The sequence below is a fragment of the Peromyscus eremicus genome, chromosome 4 (assembly GCF_949786415.1).
Source record: "Peromyscus eremicus chromosome 4, PerEre_H2_v1, whole genome shotgun sequence".
Taxonomy (NCBI): Eukaryota; Metazoa; Chordata; class Mammalia; order Rodentia; family Cricetidae; genus Peromyscus; species Peromyscus eremicus.
In genome coordinates, this window is record NC_081419.1 from 150,962,811 (window position 1) to 150,985,037 (window position 22,227).

At 53.3% G+C, this 22,227-nt stretch overlaps 1 protein-coding gene across 2 annotated transcripts in view; it reads left to right on the forward strand.

The window, feature by feature from the left end:
* Positions 1-22,227, forward strand: part of Cdh4 (cadherin 4) — a 503,129-nt gene that overhangs the window by 455,601 nt on the left and 25,301 nt on the right. For both annotated transcript variants that reach the window (XM_059262058.1, XM_059262057.1), the window contains one exon: positions 8,920-9,092. In XM_059262058.1, the coding sequence (XP_059118041.1) occupies positions 8,920-9,092 (173 nt within the window). The remainder of the gene's footprint in view (positions 1-8,919; positions 9,093-22,227) is intronic.

The following is a 22,227-nucleotide window of genomic DNA, read 5'->3' on the forward strand; positions in this document are numbered from 1 at the left end:
AGGGGGAATGGGAAAAGGGATGAGATGGGGATCTGTGGTTGGTATGTAAAACGAATAAAAAATTCTTAATAAAAAATAAATTAGCCAGGCAGTAGTAGTGCACGCCTTTAATCCCAGCACTTGGGAGGCAGAGGCAGGCGGATCTCTGTGAGTTCAAGGCTAGCCTGGTCTACCGAGAGAGTTCCAGGACAGAGAAACCCTGTCTCAAATATATGTATCCCTCAAAAACACCCCAATGTCATACTTTCTCCAATCAGACCCCACCTCTGGTTCCTGCCACCAATACTAATAGCAAAGCCTTCTAGCCAGGAGCTCACCAGGGAATGGATCTGCTGATTGGGTCAAAGCCCTCATGACCTGATGGCCTCTCAGTGATCAGATCTGCCTGCTGGGGACCAAGCCTTTTGGAGTACTTCATAGCAGACCATAGTGAGGTGCCACCACCTCCCAACTGCTCCCTTCCCCCCATGCTGAAGACCTGCTCTTTAACACAGGGGACTTCAGAGAACATTTGGATCTAGGTATAGCATTTTGTGAGCAGCGGGTCACTTTGTAAGACACTTCCTTGCCCTTCCTCAAGGAGCCGTCCCTGTGCATGCCTGCCATGTTGAATGGCAAGGCATCTCTGCATCCTCACCAGCCTCTGCGCTCGGCTGTGGGAGGGTGCACTGTGATATTCACTACAGTCTGAGAACGTGTTTCCCTAATGACAAGTGACACGCAGCATCTTGTCCCGTGTCTCTCGCCATCTGTGCACCCTCTGCAGTGACCGCTCATGTCTCTGTCTGCCTCCTAATTAGATTGTTCTCGGAGGTGCTCTGAGAATTCCTCTCCCACACTGCCCACAGTCCTTCGCCTGTGTGTGGCTTGCACATGTTACCGCGGCTCTGTGGCTTGTTTTCCCAGGTCTTCGGTGAGCAGGGTCCTGACTCTTGATGAAGTTTTCTCTTAAGAACAAGGCTTTGGTGTTGCTAGAATGCCTCCCCAAGCTCTGACCCCTGAAGCTCTCCACTTGCTGTTCTGTAAGAGTTCTGTAGGTTTATACTGAGCAGCAGGTCCATGATTCATGCTGAGTCAATTTTCAATAGGCGAAATATCTATGTCTAGGTTCCTTTTGGTTTCTGTTCGTGGCTGTTATGCCCAGTGCTCCCAGTACTACCTGTCCACAGCCCAAAATCCACAGCTCATGTGCCAGCGATCCGTGGGTGGGGAGTTGTCACCGAGTCCCTGTGCTGGTCCATCCCTTTCTGTGTCTGTCCCATTGACCCCACTACTGTGGCAACTGCAGCTGCGGGTGTTGGGGTGGATAGTGTCTGAGTTTTCTCCCCTTCCCTCAACAGTGTGCTCCTGGAGTGGGATAGTGCACCCCACCCCACACTGCACCTGCACATCTGTGTGGGACCCAGGGCTCTGCTGACCCAGCTCTACTGCCGTGTAGCCACCACGTGACCCTGGTGTGGCCCAGGGCAAGTTTTTCTTCTTCCATGCTGATAAAGTGAAAACATAAATGATAAAATAAATATGTAATATATTATAGATGATGAAGTGAAAATATAACCACCCACTTTGTGGACCAGGAGGTTAGGTAGGAGCATTCCCATGAGGGTCTAAGGTGTCATTAACAAGAGGTGACTTAGGACATTGCTGTTCAGTCTTACTCAAAATACTAGTTCCTTTTCCAAACTCACCACGTTGCTTTTGTTAGATTTAACTTCTCTTCAGAAATGTAGGAAGATTCATTTAAAAGCAGCTGACCTTCCTGCCTGTAGTCCTTGGAGAGCCCAGGTCAGGAACCTTTGCCCTTTGTCACCCACCGGGCTGCTTAGCGGCCTTACTCTCTCTCAGATGTGTGCCTTCCTGAGGATATGAACTCCCCTCCAGCTGGGAGTGAGTGACAGTACCATCCAGGCCTGGGAGGGGTGTTTGTGGCCTTCCTCACTGCCGTGGCAAAGCCACTTAAGGAAGAAAGAATTACCTTGACTCACAGTCCATCCTTGCAAGGAAAGCATGCAGAGGGGGCTCTGCCATGGCAAGGGCATGCAGCAAGGACTCCTCACATCCCTGGAACAGGAGGCAGAGACCAGAAAGGAAGCAGAGTGAGAAGGGGGTAAGACTAAAATACCTCAAGGCCTCCCCTCTGTGACTCGTGTCCCCCCAAATAGACTCTACCTCCAAAAGTGTCCACAACCTCTCAAAATGGCACCACCAAGTAGGGACCAAGTGTTCCAACACAGGACCCTCTGGGAAGCAGTTCACACTCACAACATGACAGATCGCACACTAGGGTTCAGGTCTCACCCAGGCCTGGGGGAGGGGACAGACAGTTCACACTCAGACCATGGCAGATTGCACACAAGGGTTCAGGGTCTTACCCAGGACAGCACCCTGTTAACTGAGCCCCCTTCCCCAGAATCACCTTGGCCATGTACCCATCTCCTTTCTTTTTTTAAATTATGGATATATGTACAATATGTGTGTGCTCATATGCATGTGTATGCGTGTCCCTGTACATGTGTACATCTAAAGCATGACTGTGGCAATCAGAGAACAACCTCGGATGCCAGTACTCACCTTCTGCCTTTCCTCTGAGTTCCCCAGGGTAGCTATGCCGAGACCCATTCTCCCGTCTCCCTTCCATCTCCCCATGGGAGGACTGGGATTACAGATGTGAGTGCTACTGCATCTGACTTTTATATAGACCCTGGGGATTCGAACTCAGGTCCTCATGCTTGTGCAGAAAGCTCCTCATCCACTGTGCCGTCTCTCCAGCCTCCATCTCCTTCCTGGGGCACCCAGGTTGGCCACAGAATGGTTGCCATGCTTCTGGCTAGAAAGCCCACAGCCAACTTGAAGTCCCATTTCTCAAACTGCCCGAGCAAAGATGTCTCTTAACCTCTCGATCGACTGTTTTAACTCACCGCACACCCTGCCCCCTTTGTATCGTGTGGAGACCACATTGTAAATGCTGAAATTGATGTCACTTAAAAAAATTTGACACAGCAGAAGAATCTACAAGTTGTGGAGTGTGGTGAAGGGAGCGCTCATCTGTACCAGGCAGGGCTCTGGCTTGAACAGATTATTCTATTAGCAAGCCCCTGTATTTATTTATTTCATTTCTACGCCGGTGGAAGTCCCCCTAGATTAATGCCACGGCCTGATGCACAGATGGCACCAGATACTTGAAAGTCATCTGAATATTAAGAATTTAAATCTTTAGCCTCAGTGATTTGAGCAGAAAGCCAATTATGGGGCTGAATTAGTTTTCAAATTAAACTGCAATTTAAGGCTTGTGAAATTAATCCTTTAAGGCGTGTGGCAGCGTGGTACATGGGTTCCAAGGAGAGCGGAGCCGGGGGTCCTCGGTGCTCTCCCACTACTTGCCAGTTTGGAGGAGAGATGTCATCACCTCCAGGTGAGAGGCGGGCCACCCCTGAGCCCAGAGAGAAGTGGCGAGTTCAGCTTGCCTGGCTCTGCTCACCGGAAAGATCCAAGTCTTTCTCCAGGAAGAGGGGGCTGTGGAGGCCTCCAGGGAAAACTCTGGAAAAGTGGCTCCCTTCTCTCTCCCTGCCTAGCACCCAGGTCAGCACAGACGTGGCTCAGGTGGGTGTTCCCCACACAGTGCAGAGTGGGGGGCTACCAGCCCTGCCGTTGTGTTGGTAGTCTGGCTTTGCGGTGGGCAAATGCTGTGACTTCAGACTTCACCCAGTGGGAAAAAGAAGGGTCGGCAGGGGGCACTGAGCACCTGCTCACCACACAAGAGGGAGGCATGGCCTCGCTGGCCCTGTGGTATCCACTGGAATGGCATTGAACTCAGAACTTAGTTCAATCTTCTGCAGACCAAGACATGAGGCACCTTCGGCTCCAGCTTCCAAAAGAAGAGCCTGGGACTGCAAGAGGCAACATGGCAGTGAGCTGAGGGAGGGCACAGCCAGGTTCAGATCCGGGACTGAGGATGACCCATCTGAGCTCCAAGCCCAGCCTGGTCTCTGAAGTCAACCAGGCAATCCAGACACATGTCACACAATGGCCATAGCCCCCTGTGATTTGTCCCTGGAGTCAGTATCAAGCCCAGCCCCATCCTCCAGGCAGTCTCTATAAAGAATGGGTACAAGGTTGGACTCCCAAACTCAGGTGCCCACAGAACCTCTGAGCATGACCTACTTAAGAACAGGGGGTCGGCTCTGCAAACATTGCTAGTCAATCCCAGATGGGAGGGGGACATAGACACTTGACACACCAGTGAGGACAGAGGCAGAGTGTGGAGGGGTGTGGCCAGGGACCCCTGGGCCTGGTGACCACCTCCAGCAACTGAAAAGCTTTTGGCCTCAGGAAGGAGAGCAATCTGCCCATCCCTTGATGCTGAATGGGCTCAGCAAACACTGTGTAACCTCCATCAGGGACACTCTGCTACAGTGATCCCAAGAGACAAGCACAGACCCCTTCAGGCAAAGCACTGGAAATCCAGTGCTTCCCCCTCCTCTTCTGGAACCTTCCAAGCAATGTACCTCCATCTGAGCATTGCTAGGCACTGTTTAAGAAGTCCCCAGGACACAGACAGCAAACTCAGAGTTCCCCAGCCTTCCCACCAAGCCTGGAGTGTAGGGGAGGTCCCCCACAGGGTAAGTGTGCTCTCCTGTGGGTGTGGCTGGCCAGCCTGGACTCCGCCAGCCTCCAGCTCCTACCTACCCTTGTTGCCTTTGTGTCAGTAGACAAGGCCCTTCTAAACAGGTGGCTTCTTGGGCCCAGTGAAGACACTCCAAATAAAAAACGAAAACTGCAGGACAAGACAAGCCAGGAATCCAGAGCCCTGCTGATGACACGGGCTGACCACTAGCCCTGTCCCCAAGCCAGAGGGGACAAAGCCGGGGCCTTAGCAAGGATCACAGAGGGCTGCAAATGAGTGTGGACGTTCTCTGCGTCCTCCCTCAACACTCTCTCCAGGACATCTCTCACACCCCGCCTGAGTAAGACCCAGGCACCCTCCCTTACAGGATCCAGGCCCCAGACTCAGCACTGGGCCTGCAAATAAATGCAAGCAAAAGTCAAGAGTCTGGAGAAAAATGTGTCCCACCTATGGTCCTCCCCAGGCCACTGGCAGCAGCCATAACTCAGAACATGGCCTCCCAGCACACGCCAAGGCCGTGCATCTGTCTGTGGGATTCAAGGGTCCTGCATAGCAATAAATTCACCCACTTCCCTCCTGAGACCAATAAATCCAGCTCACTGAATGCTCTGTAACTCAGCTGTGGAGAACTCAACGTACTCCGCTGGGGAAGCAAGGAAACGCCATGCTGTGAAGGGTCATTGTGACATTCATACTCCAGACCCAGGATCCAGGAGACTGTGGTGTGGATTCAGTCACTCTGGAGACATGAGACAGCCACAGGCAAGCCAGCAGCAAGCTCTCTCCTGGGCTAAGTCACCAGGAATGGCTGTGTCACCCCAGTTCCACACCCAACGCCAAGCCCCTGGTGGCAATGATGTCCTGTGGGTGCCTGGAGAGGTGCCATCTTTGGGATGCTGATGCAGCCAGCTACTGCTCCCAGGACTTCTAGACCTTTCTTAGCGCTTCTCTGTGACTGAGGCTGCTAGCTGCTTCTACGGTGGTGTGTTTACAAGTGAAAGCCTGTTTGGGAAGCCCTGTGGAAGGGCTATTGAATCTGCTTCTCCACGCACCTTTGTTGGGGTCAGACATAGGTCTTTATATATAAGTTATGCTCACAGCCTGGCCATGAGGCAGTGCAGACCATCCCTCCCTGAGATGAAAGGATGTCTCTGCCCCCACAGCCGTTGCCCAGCCTGTGTCCTGGCCCTCTCTGCTGATGTCTCCTTTTCTGTCACCTTCTGGCTGACTGCATGTGGCTTTTCTGCACGGTCCTGGTTCTCAGATGACCACACTTTCCCTCCTGGTCTCCATGGCCACACCTCCCTCCCACAGTCCCCAGAGAGGACTTGAGAGGTGGTCGCCCTCTCTAACTCCCCACTTCTCGCCCTCTCATTCTCCTTCTGTCTGACTGCTCACACACCCTGCAGTGAACATCTTCACTCCTTTGCACCCTGCGCCTTGGGGTTTGGCTGGACGGATGTGGCCTGAGCTCATCACCACCCCTGGAGACAGTGAGGAATGCAGGACAGTTGTGCAGCAGCTGCAAACAAAGCTGTGGGAAGCAGAGGCAGGGGAGGGCCCAGGAGGGAGGAGGGGCCATTAAATGGTAGAGTAGACTGAGGCAGGGGAGAAGCCACCTGGCACAGAGGTCTTCTGAACCTGTGCAGAGGACCCAGAGAATAGTGGACAGTGTTGGTCAGAGGGAGGAAGTCCTAGATCTCAGGAGGGAACAGAGGGACAAGGATGGAGGCCTGGAAGTCACAGGAAGGCTGCAGTGGTTCAAGTGATTGGAAGGACAACAGAGGTGCAGGAGCTGGAGGAGAGAGAGAGGCAGCCTGCATCTCTGTGGGAGAAAGTAGCTCTTCTGTGGTGTACACTGGGAGGAAGGAACGAGAGATCCAAGAAGGGGCGAGTTAGAGAGGGCAACCCCCTCTCAAGCATGAGGGGTAAGCTGAGGCTCACAAGAAGTAAACAATGGCAGAGGCTGCCCAAGAGCCTGCCCCTCAGACTGTCAGACACCCTCAAGGGCCTGCTGAGTGCACAATACAGGGGCCGTTGGGGTCTAGATCGTCCCTTGGCAACACAGCGGAGGCTACTTCCCCAGCCAGGGCTGCTTTCCAGGTTTCAAAAGGGAGTCAGTCCATCCTCCTCCTCCTCCTCCCTCTTCTCTCTGTACCTTTCAGAAAGAAAAACTAAAACTTCTGAGCCTTTGCTCTGCCCCCAGGGCTGGGAATGTTCCTGGGTCGTTACCATGGCAACCCATGGACCTGCTTCTTCCTTTTGGCTCAAAGTGTTCAAGCCTGGAGCATTCTCACCTCACCCTACAGGCTAGCCATGAACACAGCCAGGTCTCACCATTTCCAAATTGTGGTTTAGGCTCTAGAAACCCTCTGTGTTCCTCAGTAAATTCAGTGTCCATGCCCCGCTCCGCTGGCCTCTCCCCGCTTCCTCCCATTCTCTACCCCTTTTCCTCTCCCCCATCTCTCTCCCTCCCTCCTCCCTCCCTCCCTTCCTCCCTCCCTTTCTCTCCTCCCCACTCCTCACACACACATTTTATCTTCTGATGCCCAAGTGACATTTCCTCACTCTTAGAAGGACTAAAGAAAATGGCCAGATCTTGCCTAGCGTGCCACACGCCTGACGCACCTGTTCCGGGTTGTGCGGTTGTGTACACAGGTCTCTCTCCTCTATGTCACACACATTATTTCAAAGCCAGGAGTTGGCCTCAGTGGACCCAGTGTGGAAACTTGTTTCCATTTCACTCTACACCATGGAGCTCTGTCCTGAGTGCCCTCCTCCAGCATCACCAGGCTTTTCTAGTCATCGCAGGTGCCTGCCCTAGTTTATGTAACCAGTTCTCTGTTATGAACGTACTAAACAAACTCCTCCCTCCGCCCTCCTGGATACGAACTCCGTGACTTGAGGACACACCCAGCCCAGCATCTGGTCTACCCACTTGTTCTCCACAGGCAGAGCTCTCCCCTGGGACCTTTGCTTCCCTGGCCTGGGTCCACATCCCAATTCCTTCTCTCTCAGAGAGGCTTTTCCTGCCCCCTCTGCAGGCCACATTTTTTTGCCGGTTTCGTGTGTGTGTGTGTGTGTGTGTGTGTGTGTGTGTGTGTGTGTGTGTGTGTGTGAGAGAGAGAGAGAGAGAGAGAGAGAGAGAGAGAGAGAGAGAGAGAGAGAGAGTCTTACTGTGCAGCCTGGGACCTGACCAAACTCAAATTGGTGGCAATCCTCCAGCCTCAGCGTCCTGGGTGCCGAGATCACAGGCACGTGCTATGGGGAATGGCTACAGTCCACCTCCTCACTCAGTTACCCTATGTGTCCTTTCATGGATATGGCCTCCCTTCTTCTCTAGAAACACTGTTAATTTTCAGTTCAGTGTCTCTGCCTGTCTGGGTTGCCTTTCTCAGTAGTAGTGAAAAGGAGGGGATGTCATTTTTCTGGCTGACCTCATTCATAAAACTAAGTACATGGTATGATGTCTAGCATTCCAAAAGTGTTCCATCAGTAGGTGTGGAGTGGCTTTTCTCAGTCACACAATGGAGTAGTATTCAGCCATAAAAAAAGGAGAGAGGGTCAAAAGCTCTAGGCTTGGTGAAAGAAGCCAGACACAAAAGGCCACAGGTTACATGACATCATTCACATGGAGTGCCTGGAACAGGCAAATCTGGGGAAACAGCAAGCAGAGAGGAGGCTGGGAGGGGGACAGAGTGACAAGTGGCTTTCCCTCGGGGTGAGGATTGCCTTCTGCAGTTAGGTGGTGGAGACAGTTATGTTCAGTTTCATGAGGTTATCAAAACCTTGGGCTTGTTTTTTTCAAGGGCAAACTTTATATGTGTGATTTGTATTTCAATAACAACCTCTTTATGGAGCCCCTCCGTTTATATATACCCCACCAGCAAGACTTGGTGCAGGATCAGTTGGTCCTCAGTAAGCATCCTTGTACTGGACTCACTCTTCACCAGCCTCAGGTCCTGTGGCTCAGGGCATTGCCAGTCCTGATTCAGCTCCCCAAGAACTGAAAAACCACTTCCTCTTCCAGGTCTGCCCCACCCTCTGCACAACAAGGAAAAGTTCAGAACAGAGTCAGGGGAACGAGAGCTTAGGAGGACTCTCTCGGGTGCTGTAGAGCGGTGAGGAGGCTTGCTCTTGAGCTACCTCAGACAAAGGCAGCACCCAGGCCACACTGCGGAGAAGGATGCTGCAGGCACATGCTGCTGCATCGAGAGCCCGGGGATCCACTGGAGATGTCTGCCCTGGGTGTCTGGGGAGCACACTGTCCCCGTCTGACCTGATGTCTGTTCCAGGTACATACGTGATGACTGTCACAGCCAATGATGCGGATGACAGTACTACAGCCAATGGTATGGTGCGGTACCGGATCGTCACCCAGACACCCCAGAGCCCGTCCCAGAACATGTTCACCATCAACAGTGAGACAGGGGACATCGTGACAGTGGCAGCAGGCCTGGACCGGGAGGTGAGATGGGTTGTGGGCCACATGGGAGCAGCGAGTGCTGTGATCCAAATGCACAATTAGGAAGTGATCCACATGATGCTCCATGTTGACTCCTGCCTACTAGAGGGCGCTCACCTTGCTGCTTTGGGCAGTCACCAGCTGACACCCAGAGTAGACCAAGGGTAACATCACAGCAGGGGACCCTGTCACCACTGTACTCCAGATCTGGGGTCCTTTGAAGCCTGCCTCCCTGAGCTGACCTAGATATGCTCAACCACCACAAGTGAGTAGCTGTGCGCCCTCCAGGACATAACAGGCACAAGAGGGTGTTTCCTGGACACTAAGCCCTGCCCAGATCATGAGACAGATGGTCACTTACCTAGAAAGAGTTCTATGACCTGGGATGTGTGTGAGAGAAGTAGACCAGCTAAAAACCCACCAGAAATCGTAGAACTGACCACCTATCCTGTCGGGCCCACTTCAGGGTCTGGAAGATCTTTAGCCAGCCTCTAACTGACAGTCCACAGCCAGCAGTGTGTGGACAGTGTTGTCTGCCCTCACCACAGTCTGGCTTTCTGTGTACCCTGTGACCACAGAGGCCGGCCACACCACAGATGTAAAATACTCACTGGGGACCAGGAGGGAGGGCCCCCGCTGACCATAGAGGCACCCACAGTTTGGGGGCTCCTTTGTAGAAGTGTGGCAGCAGCCTCCTAGCAGTACTCTGTCTTGGTGGCCCAGCTGTTCCCGTTTCAAGCTTCTGAAAGCTCCACAGCCTTACTGTCGGGGTCTGCAGGTCTTCACAGACCTGGGCTGCTCAGCTATAACCAGGGGCTCGTGGTGATATGATGTGGGAACAAACTGGCAGGAAAGTAGCAGGTCTCCTCCCTAGGAGTGCTCACACCCCGGGAATCTGGCAGGTCTGTGAGCTATGGGGCACCTGAGGCCTTCCATTTCCATCTTGGCTCTAAAACTCAGAGCTCTCTGGAAAATTCACACTATCCCTGACCGTCTAAGTTGTAAGAGGCAGTGCACAGGGTGGTACTTGGACAGTGACCCTTTGTAGCTGTGTGGCATGGAAGGAAGGGGTGATGGCCTCGGAGACGGTGTGGGTTGGACTCAGCTGAGGTGTGGCCTTCGCTGGCTGTATGACCACAAGCATGTAAGAGGACACTGAGCCCAGTCACAGCACCTTCTTCTGCAAAGGGATGACAGTGCTGGCCTTTGAGGTGTGTGTGTGTGTGTGTGTGTGTGTGTGTGTGTGTGTGTGTGTGTGTGTTTGATGAAGACAGAGAAACATTAGAAGGTGTTATATGCAGCTGGGGTTGGCAGTTGGGGTACGTGGCTGAGCTTGCCTTAGACATCCAGCCTATTCCAGTGCTTCTCCAAGGAGAAACTGAGGCCAGCATGGGCAGGCATGATGGAGCAGGCCTCAGCCTCAGTGTTTTCCTCCTCCTCCTCCTCCTCCTCCTTCTCTTCCTCCTCTTCCTCTTCCTCTTCTTCTTCTTTTCCTCCTCCTCCTCCTCCTTCTCTTCCTCCTCTTCCTCTTCCTCTTCTTCTTCTTTTCCTCCTCCTCCTCCTCTTCCTCCTTCTCCTCCTCCTTCTCTTTCTCTTCCTCCTTCTCCTCCTCCTCCTCTTCTTCTTTTCCTCCTCCTTCTCCTTCTTCCCCTCCTTCTCCTCCTCCTCCTTCTCTTCCTCCTTCTCCTCCTCTAGGGCTGGTCGGGGACACTGTGGTGACCTGCTTTCTCCTGTCTTCCTCAATGACTTAATTGCTACTGTTCAATTCCAGCAAAATTCTCTTCTTTCCACCATTTCCATCTCATCCTCAAGAAACAGAACCAAGTTGATGGAGAGGAAACAGCAAACAGACAGCAGTTGAGTAGGGATGAACTAGGGGCTGCTGTCTAAAGGATGCAGCTGGCTTCGGGCTTAACTCCGTGAAGTTCTGGAGGTGTGAGAGCCACCAGGGATAGGCACTAGATTAAATTTCAAACAAAAATGATTGCATTTAGCATGCTGTCCTTAGCTAGGAGGATCTGGCCTTCCTTATGTTCAGAGAGAGCAGAAAGGGTGACCATGACAGGGCCCAATAAGGATGTATGGGGTACAAAGGAGACCCATCCAGGTGTGAGTGCTAGAGAAGGAGGCCTCGTAGGCACATCAGTAGACATTGTCACAAAAAAAGGCAGCAGAGCTCCAAGCAAAGCCTGTAATACATGGGTAGAGGATGATACAGAGCATGCTCCACTGTGAGTGCTGAGCATCTCATCTGTGTCCTGCACTGTTACCCAGGCAGTGAACAAACAGAGTCAGGCCCTGACTCCACGTGTTCTTCCAGGAGGGAAACAGTAAACCGTGTGTACCTTGGGAGCAGTGCATGAGAGGGCTCAGAGACACCGCAGGGCCCTAGACAGTCCCTCCCAGGAACTGGTCCCCAGGGTCCAGGCACAGAAAGTCATGTCTATGACCATCTGGAGTCACAGGTGCCTAGACTCCTGGGCCTTCCCCTGGCCACACTTGTCCTCTCAAGCCAGATCCAGATCCAGGCTTTGCAACCTTGGCAAGACCCTGGTATATGGATGGGTCGTGACTGCTAGAGGGCTCAGTAATACCAACCCCTTCCTTATTTATCTCTCCAACACCCCTTCCTCCTGCTCTTCCCCTCCCTTCTCTCTCCATCTTCTCCATCTTCTGTCATCCCTCCTCCCTCTCTCTCATCCCTCCTCCCCCTCCCTCATCCCTCTTCCCCTCCCTCATCCCTCCTCCCCCTCCTCATCCCTCTTCCCCTCCCTCATTTCTCTTCCCCCTCCCTTATCCCTTTTCCCCCTCCCTCATCCCTCTTCCCCTCCCTCATTTCTCTTCCCCCTCCTTCATCCCTCTTCCTCTCCTTCATCCCTCTTCCCTCTCCCTCATCCCTCTTCCCCCTCCCTCATCCCTCTTCCCCCTCCCTCATCCCTCTTCCCCCTCTCTCATCCCTCCTCCCCCTCCCTCATCCCTCTTCCCCCCCCCTCATCCCTCTTCCCCTCCCTCATTTCTCTTCCCCCTCCCTCATCCCTCCTCCCCTTCCCTTATCCCTTTTCCCCCTCCCTCATCCCTCTTCCCCCCTCCCTCATCCCTCTTCCCCTCCCTCATTTCTCTTCCCCCTCCCTCATCCCTCCTCCCCCTCCCTCATCCCTCTTCCCCCCCTCCCTCATCCCTCTTCCCCCCTCCCTCATCCCTCTTCCCCTCCCTCATTTCTCTTCCCCCTCCCTCATCCCTCCTCCCCCTCCCTCATCCCTCTTCCCCCTTCCTCATCCCTCTTCCCCCCCCTCCCTCATCCCTCTTCCCCCCTCCCTCATCCCTCTTCTCCCTGATTTCCCTCCTCCTCATTTCTTCTTTCCAGTGGAAGGGAACTCCCTGGGGGTGGGAAACCTCGAGAATGTTCTTTTTCAAGTTCTCTGCTCAGGTTCTCAGCCTCTGGGGTGGGGGCTACTGGTGGGAGGGAGGTCTCATAGACACAGGCCACTGGTGAGCATAGAGTCTCTGGAGGGGACAAGCTCTCATAGACACACTCTTCTGGAACAGGTATGTGCCCTGTGCTCTGAGGGCCCTGCCCTGCAGGTCTCTGTGGTACACTAGCCTCGCACAGATGACAGACACCTCCTGGGCACATTTGGTTAACTGTCCCCAGGCATCTGTGAACTGGGAAGGGGCCAGTGGCAACTGTTAGCACAGGACAGAGCCAGAGCCAAGGCATTACCTGCCCAAGAAGCCATTTGTCTCCACAGAAGCTTCAGGCTATGTGGCAGGTCTTAGAGGGCCGTTTCTCCACCACACCCACCACCTGCCCACCTATACACGACACAGCCAGATCTCTCTCTTGTAAGCACATCCTGTCCACCACCACACAACAGGCAGTCTTTGGGGAGGGTACCATGAACAGGTCCCTTCTGGACCCACTTCCGGCTCAAGCAGGGAGCTATCCTTAGGAAGTGGGAAGCCCACAAGCGTGATTGCATGTGTCTAATTAGGAGAGTTGTATGAAGTGAGCGCTTCTACGTGATTAAATGTCAGGAGAAACTCAGATGAGGTACGAAGGGCTCAAGTGCCTCTCTGGTCCCTGCCCCACCTGCTAATCCTGCTCATCTTCCCACGTTCCCTAATTAGAATATTTATGGCCTAATAAGAAGATTGAGCGCCACTCTTGGCTGCTCTGAAGGTGAGAGCCGTGCTTCGGAGGTGGGGGGTGGGGAGCGGGAGGTTGATTGCTGAGCTTCATGATTGGCAGCTCGCCATACTGTGCTCACACGTCCATGCTGCCCTCCGTGAAGCTGATTTCACTGCCATGGCTCCAACCAGTTCAGGTCCCACCACATGGTGACCATCGGCTGGTCACCTTCCTCAGCCTCAAATTTCTCCCCAACACAGTGGGCCAGGTTAATTATCCAGGGTTGGAAAAGACCCTGAGAAATGCCAAACCAGCCCCCTCCTGTACTTCTTTAAACTCCTGAAACACTCATGTCAGATTGAAAGCACTCTGTTCCCTCAAAAAAAAGGAGAGAGTGGAGGAAGACAGCGCAGAGCAAACCCCACACAGAGGCTGTCAGCCTGCCTGGGCTCTGCTTTCTACCTGCCAAATGTCTCCTGACTCAAGTGTGGGGTGCATGGCAGCCAAGGGCCCCTTGTCCTCCCAGGCCTCAAGGAGTGCAGCTCCCGTGGTCCCAGCCATGCTGTGCTATCGGATCCACGCAGAAACAAGCCTTTTCTGTGGTAACATCTATTGATTTTTTTCTTATCACAAAAGCTACCTCTCTTTGGTAGAAAAGAAGTCAGCCCAAAGAAGGAAATAGTAGGCCTCCATCCCACAATGTGGTGGGGAAGGCCTGCTCTGAAGTAGGCTGTAGCCTTCCCTGAGCCTCAGCTGCTTGCCTGTCCCCCACATTCCTGCAAATGATCCTTGAAGCCACTGGGGCACTGAGTGACACTGCACTGTGCCAAAGGACCCTTTCAGCTTCCCCTACACACCAGGGTCTGTCCTCGGCCTTCAGACTCCCCTGTGCCCCTTCCCTTTTCTCTGGCCCCATCGGTGTCAACAGACAGCACAGAAGTCAGAGGGGGCATTTTAGCTGATGTCATGAAACTCCTAAGGCATAGACAGGACAGGGAACTTGAAGGTCGGGGACAAGAAGCCTCCAGGCACGGTCAGCTCTGGGCCCCGGAGCCAACATGGCTCTTTGGCCATTCACTCTGCCCTCTAGTGCCACATGCAAAAGTCAGCATACTAAGTTGTCCCTTCTTGTGGCCTCTTGTGAGTGTGAGCATCCCTTGAGGACACCCTGAAAACATCTTCAGTCTGACGATTGGTGATGAGTCCCCACCTGAGCCCATGCCAGCTGCTGGTCAGAGTACAGGCCATCATGGCAGGCTGAGGTCTTCCTTATGAGAATCCAGCTCGGGGACATGAAGGGCACAAATGGAGAGTCAAATCCCAAGCAGTTACTAGCCATGACCACCACTCTGGGTGTATATGTGGTGTGTGTGTGTGTGTGTGTGTGTGTGTGTGTGTGTGTGTGTGTGTGTGTGTTGGACCTGCTATGACCATGTAAGGCCATCAGTCAACACAAGAGAGAGGCAGGACAAATGGTCCATGGTAAAGGCATCAGGTACCGTGTAAGGCCTGAGAGGAAGCTCTACAGAGCATTGTAGAGACAGAAAAGCCTCTCTCTGGCCATCTCAGGGAAAGAGAGAAGCTGCTTGCTTTGTGGACTTTTTGCAGTACTGGGAACTGACCCCAGGGCCTTGCCTGTGCTGGGCCAGAGCTCCACCAGCAAGCTGCACCCCAAACCAAGAATTTTTAATCACTGGCTCTACAGGAAAGCATCTCAGCGTGGGCAGAGCAGTGTGTGGTAATGTATGCACACCCAAGGGTGGGGTTGCCTGCAGGACGACACCCCAGCAAACCCAGAAACATCCAGGCACTTCCAAAAATATCCATAAACATTCAGACATGTCCAGAAAACCCAATGACATCCAGACGTGTCCAAAAATGTACAGACACATTCGGAAATGTGTGACACGTCATTGGCAAGGACATCTGCGTGGGGATTTTTAAGCACCCTCTTTCACAGTGTTTCCAGAGCTTTCCAGACACTATCTCCCTACAACCTCTACTTGGCAGCAACTCAGAAGAAACAGGGGCCAGAGAAAGCTGGACACTGTCCTCCCCTTTCCAAAGATGGAAACAAAACCCCAGACAGAGTCTGTCTCAGCTGTCTTCCCAACTCCACACAAGACAAATTCTTCAGACACCCTCATAGGCAGCAACCAAACCCGAGGACCCAGCAGCTCCAGTACCAGTCCCTACCATTGTCCTTGCCAGCCAAGGCTGAGGTGCAGCCACACCCTACCATAGAGCCTGAAAGGGCCTGCAGTGGGAAGGCCTGAGCACAAGGAGGCTGCACGGATTCTGTTCATGACTTGCTGAGGGGTCATGTTATTCAGGCCAGGCTGAGAAGGAACCCCGGGAGCCTGGGGCAGGTGTCAGCAGGGGAGGGGAGGGGAGAGCTGGGATAGAACACTAGAATAACAAAGCAGAGTCCCTTCTTGAGGCAGCAGCCCCACAGGACCCCTGGGCTACCTCTGCTCCCAGCACTCTCCCACACTACCCACTGTGCTGCTTGCTCAAGAGAGTCCATGCTTTCTGCTCTTGCCTGTTTTCCCCTCCTCTGACCTCTTCTTTCAAGGGCCCCCAGAGAGCAAGGGCATGGGGTCGGAGAGATCGCCATAGAGGCCAACTGACCTTCATTAACCCCTATGTGTGAAGGGGTGGTGACAGAGCCAGACAGGCTGGTCTCAGTCCCCAGCTCAGGGTCTTCCTAGGCTCCCCAAGACAAGTGGCAGGACAGACCATAGCTTATTAGCCCAGGATCACCCAGTCACAGCCCAGGATCACTCAGTCACAGCCCAGGATCACCCAGTCACAGCCCAGGATCACCCAGTCACAGCCCACATGTCAAGTCCAACCTGTGCCTGTTATGAAGCAAGGTGTACTGGCACACAGCCACATTCGCCCCCGTACCTATCCACACTGTTTCTCCATCAGTCTGGATACCGAGACCTTTCCTTGACTTTCCCCTATGGCCATCACCAGATGTTGGGTGCAGAGTAGCCATGGCAGCATCAGGCTGGCCACATCACTTGTTACAACAGGGCCTCCTCCTTCCACGCAGAGGCTTCACAGGGCCCATTGTTCTGATCTGAGGTCTCAGACAAGCAGCGAGAGACAGGTGCAGCCACAGATGGATGCTGTATCTATTTGTTATCTTTGAACTTTGCCAGTGTTTAAGCAAAAGGCTTTGTACACAAATCCTCTGGATCCCTTCCACAGTAGAGGCTCTCATCTCAGGGCACACTTCTCTGGAGGGACTGTGAGGCCAGGAGTGTCTACAACCCCATCTCCTGTGGCACCAGCCCCAGGCTAGCTCTCGTGGCATCCAGTGCATGCTGCCGTCTGCTTCCGGGAGCACTCCCAACCACTATGAACAATGAGAAAAGGAGAAGGTCTCAGAGCACCAAAGTCTCCAGACTGGAGCCGAACAGGTGTCCCTTCAGTAATGTGTGTCCTGGCAGCAGACTCCCTGGGTCCCACTTTCCCATCCATTCAGACAGGCTCACCCTATGGGTAGTTCTTTCCTTTTCCAGGTCTCACTCTAGACCCCACGCTGGGTCAAGGCCACACAGACAGGTGACACTCACTAGCCCAGTTGAGCTGAGCTGTTCCCATCTCCTTCTGTCCTCACTCTGCGGTCCCTCAGCCTTCTGTGCAGACACAGATCTGACCATGCTCATCACCTCTAACCTCCCCATGGTGTCCTGTCTTGCTCTGAGTAATTCTAGACTCTGCTTTTGATCCCTTTACATCCTCAAGACTGCACTCCCCATCACAGGTCAAACTTGCTGGAGCATATACATGCAAACACATACACACATACACACACACACACACACACACACACACACACACACACACACACCACCTTCCACAGGGCCTTAGCAGAAAGCATTACACACACACACACACACACACACACACACACACACACACACGCACACATACACACACACACACACACTTCCCCAGGGCTTTAGCAGAAAGCATTACACACACACACACATACACACACACACACACACACACCACCTTTCCCAGGGCCTTAGCAGAAAGCATTACACACACACACACACACACACACACACACACACACACACTTCCCCAGGGCCTTAGCAGAAAGCATTACACACACACACACACACACACACACACACTTCCCCAGGGCCTTAGCAGAAAGCATTACACACACACACACACACACACACATACACATACACGCACACACACACATACACACACACACACACACACACACACACACACACACACACACTTCCCCAGGGCCTTAGCAGAAAGTATTCCCTCTTCTGGCAACAGTTCTCCCCGAGCATATTAACCAGAGGTGGTTAATTCAATTAGCACCCCATGCCTACCATCCTCTGTCCATGGTTGCACAGCCCTTGCCATTATCTGAAGTGATCATTTTCCTTTATTTACTGCCTGCCTCCTTCCTTAGAGCCCTGCTTCTCGAACAACGTCCCCTTGGGATATTACTACACTGCTGGTGTCTGTGATTGACTCCTAACTCCCATGGGCAGGGTCTACAGATACTGCCCAGCACCCCCATAGAGCATGGGACATTCAACAACAGAGAGTCACCCAGCTACAAATGTCAACAGTCCTCATTTGGGAAGAGCTGTCCTAGAATCAGCCTTGGAAAGACAGGAACCTCAAGGGTGAGAAAGAAGGGGAGAGGGAAGGAGAGCGGTGTTCAGCCTGCGATTTCAGTCATCAGCCTGGAGGAGGCGCCGGAGAGCTGGAGGGAGTTGCCAGAATGGGCTGAGAAGGCACCTAGATCCCTCAGCCCTCTGGGCTTGAAGCAGGGACGCTCCTGCCACTCCAGCCTCATTCCTTGCAGAGTCCACAGCCTTCAATGCCATGGGTAGTGCCCAATGGAGAAGAGAGGGAGAGAGACAGAGGTTGGTGAGAACAGAGAAGAGGATCTGACTCCATCGTGTCCAGCCTGAGGCTTGCTAGGCTGTTGGCTCCCCACAGGCAGCAGCAGTCGGGAGGAGGGGCTGTGTGCACCCTCTGAGAAGAGTTGCATTTTCTCTGCTTTTGATGCAGCAGAAAGAGCTGCTGGCTGGGAGGAAAAAGGAGGGGAGCCCCTCAGGAGTCATACAGGCAATGTCAGGAGCTGGCAGCAGGACTAGGCAGGTAGGAGCTCTGAGTGGTTCTGTAGCACCCCCCAGGGGGTGGAGCAGAGAGTCCCCACCCCAGGCTGCAGCAAGCAATGCTGACGTGTCGGCAAGAAACATGTCCTTTGATCAGCAGCTAGAAGCTTCAGGCAGGACTGGGGAGAGGGGGCTGTTTTAAAGATTTATTTTATTATTTTTAATTACATGGAGTATTTGTGCGTGTGTGTGTGTGTGTGTGTGTGTGTGTGTGTGTGCAAGTGAGTGCAGGCCCACCTGCAGAGGTCAGAAGAGTTCAATTCCCTGGAGCTGGAGTGAGGCACCTGATGTGGGTTCTGGGAATCAAACTCGGGTCCTCTGCAAGAGCAGTACATGCTCTTAACCACTGAGCCATCTCTCCAGCCCCAGAGCCTGGTTTTCACTCATATCCTAGAGTGAGGGAACTAGGGAAGCCCAGATTTCAGGGACTGTAGCAAGTCAGTGGAGGTTTGCCTAAGACACAGGCCATGTTGTATCCACCCTTGCTGGGAGCTCTGCTGGTGGCCTTAGCTCTGCACTTAGGCAACTTCTTGGTGCCAAATCTTCACCAAGAGTCAACCTGGGTACCCTGTGAGATGTGCACATAGTTTCCCCATTCCACCCCTAAGCAAGGAAGCCTCCAAAGCTTGGACATGGCAAAAGACTCTCCCACACTGTAGGCCACTGCTGCTGGGACCCAGGGCTGAGGGAGACTCATGTGACCCAGGCAGTCTGTGCACACAGGAATCACCTCCTCCTTCCACTGGGATGCAGCAGAATAGGTAAAGCAACCTGCAGGGGGTCAGGACAGCTCCATGACAGGGTTCAGCCTGCTCTAAGTGTCACCGTGAGGCTCTGTGGAAGCCTGGGACCCCCAACAGCATTCCCCTAGCAACCATGGAGGATAGTGAGCAGAGTCTCCTCAGGGTCCCAAGAGACAGGGTGGCTGATGAAGCAGAGCTGGGTAGCCCACCCCATAGTGTTCCAAGGCCAAGGCTTACAGCCTGCATTGGTTCCCCACAGGCAGCAGTAGTGGGGAGGAAGAGCTGTGTGCACCCCACTGAGAAGAGTTGTGTTTTCTCGGGGACACGTGTGCAGTCTAGTGCTGGCGCCCTGAGCTATTATTTACATGTTGTGGAATTCACCCTCTTAGTGCACTCGGCTTACACAGGGTTGCACGTCCATCACTTCTGCCTAGCTCCTGGGCATTTTTACCACCCCTAAGAGAAGCCCTACTGTGCTGATGTCACCCCATTCATCGTTTTCTCCTACCCCAGTAGACAGCCTCTGCTGTCTGTGGACTTGTCTGTTGTGAACACGTCTCCCTAATGAGGCTATCCTTGTGGCTGGTGGGCCTGGCTGTTTTCACCTGACATAATGGCTTTGGGGTTCATCTGGGCATACTAGGTGTCAAAATGCTTTTCCTTTTCATAGCTGAGTAATACTCCATCATGTGGACACACCATGTTTCAAGTACCCGTCATGGGCTGGTTGGCCTTTGTGGATGGTGCCGTGTGCACACTGGTGTACCCCGTTTGTGTGAACACTTGTTTGGGGCCTTTAGATACACACCCAGGAGTGGGGTTTCCAGGTTGCATGCCAACCTGAGGTCCAACTGTTCCGTCTCCACGGTGCTTTCATGCCCCTCTGCCCCACAGCGGCCCCACAAACCCCTTCATTACTCTTGGGCACACAGCAGCCTCTAGATACTGAGCCACAAGGGGACAGCCTCAGCTGCTCCGCTCCTCAGTGTCTGAGGAGGCAAGGGTTCCAGCCGTGACCAGTGGGAAAGCCCAAGGGGAATGAGCCCTAGAAACCATGGGAAGCTGACCCAGAACAGCTCTGACCAGAGACCCTCTCAGAGCAGAGTGTGACCAGCAACGGCTTTGGCCTCAGTGGGACTCAGGGGCTCTGTGTGTTTCTATATGAGGCTCTGCGCCTCAATTTATACCCCCCGTACTGACCCCTACTAGGGTCAGAGAGCCCAGAATGAGTAGGAGGCATGCTTGCAGCCTTGTGGGTGAAACAGTCTCAATACTCACTGGAGGGGAAGTTGGGAGGTCCCAGACATGGGCTTGGCCTGACCTACAGAACACACCCAGCTGGACAACAGTGGACATGCTGGGGGTGCTGCATACGGGAGCATGCTGGGAATGCTGCATATGAGGATGTGCTGGGGAAGCTTTGGTGCTTTCTAGGACAGGCCGACCGATGCATTATTGATGGATGTTCTGCAGAATTTGCATGCTGGGCTTCAGGGAGGTGAGTGAAAGCCCTAGGGATGGCTGCTCTCTGGTTATCTTCTTGCTCTCAAACTTGAAAATGGTTAAATCGTTTTTTAATGAAGTCACTGCAGCTCCACTGCTGATACTGGAGCCAGCTCCAGGGGCACTTGCCCTGCTCTCTGTACCTATGGGAGCTGGGGAAGGGGTTCCACAGGAAAGCAGTTGACCAATGGGGGTGATCCTGAACACAGCATGCCACTGTGCCCAGCACCTCCTTCTGTCTCCATGGAGGGATACTACAGGGACAGAGACTACCAAACTGAGGTCCACATGGGCTCAGAGGCAGGCAGTAGACTCTAGAGCATGGCTGGCCTGCCTTGGCCGTGACGATCCAGGCTTCTTCTGGGTCCCTGCAGTATTTCTCCCATCTTACAGGACTAGCTTCCCTCTCAGGGTCCTGCTGTCCAAAAGCAAGCCCAGCTCACCCTCTAGTGGCAGGCTGCCATACACACACATACACACTATACACACATGCACAGAGACCTACAGGTGTGTACACACATGAATATACACATACACATGCATACAGATTGCACACATTCCTACATGTCCACAGGCATTCATGTGCACACACATGCAAGCACATGTGTTCATATATAATAAGCATATGCCTCTATGTTTCTGTTTATCCTTTCCAGTGCCACACACCAGCAGCAGTGCTGAGTTTGACCCATGTATTTACCCCTCTCCAGGTGCCAGGTTGGCTGTGCTGGGACAAAGAGAGGAAGGGGAAGGGACACAGACAGAAGGAGTGAGGGGAAGGGAAGGACAGATGGATAGAGAAGGATGGGTGGAGGGATGGGTAGAGGAATGTGTGAATAGATGAAAGGATGGGTGGAGGGAAGGATGGGTAGATGGAGGGATGGCGGATGAATAGACAGAGGGATTTTGTGACCCATTCGCTGCTTATAATTTCTCTGGAGCCAATGTATGGAACTCACACACACTTCTCTGAGTCAAGTGGTGGGAACTTCCATTTTCTAACCTTTTAGGAGAGCAGGAACGGATATTGAAGGCATTTGGAGGACATTCCAGAGGGGCCCTTTCTACCCTATCTCCCAGTAGTGCCAGTGAGAGGTGACAGGGTCCCCACAGGGCTGCCTCTCAAGCTGGTCAGAAGTGGTCACTCCCACAGCATGACACCTCTGGTCAGAAGTGTGTGATGTCAGTGCTTCTGCCTCTCAGTGCAGGCAGTGAGCAGGGGAGGGCCATGTGACTCCCCCGGTGGGTGCCTGATACAGTATGTCATCATCCTTTGCTCACCTTTCAAGCGGCACACCTGTGCCCGGCTGCTCACTTCTTCACTGTGGAGCTCGTGAACCACACTGCTGTGTCTTGCCATTCGTTAACCTGCCATTCCTTCCCTGACTCCAGTTCAGCTTTACTCCACAGTGACATCCCTTAGCCTGGCCCTTCATCTGGAAGGCTGTCCTCCCAGCTACCCCACACTGAAGACAGTGCAGGTCCCTCTGAACCCTGATCTGTCCCTTCTGCCTCAACACCAAAAGTGACTGTACCCATTGCAGGCTGCTAAGATACAAATACAGTTGGCCTCTTCCTGCCACAGG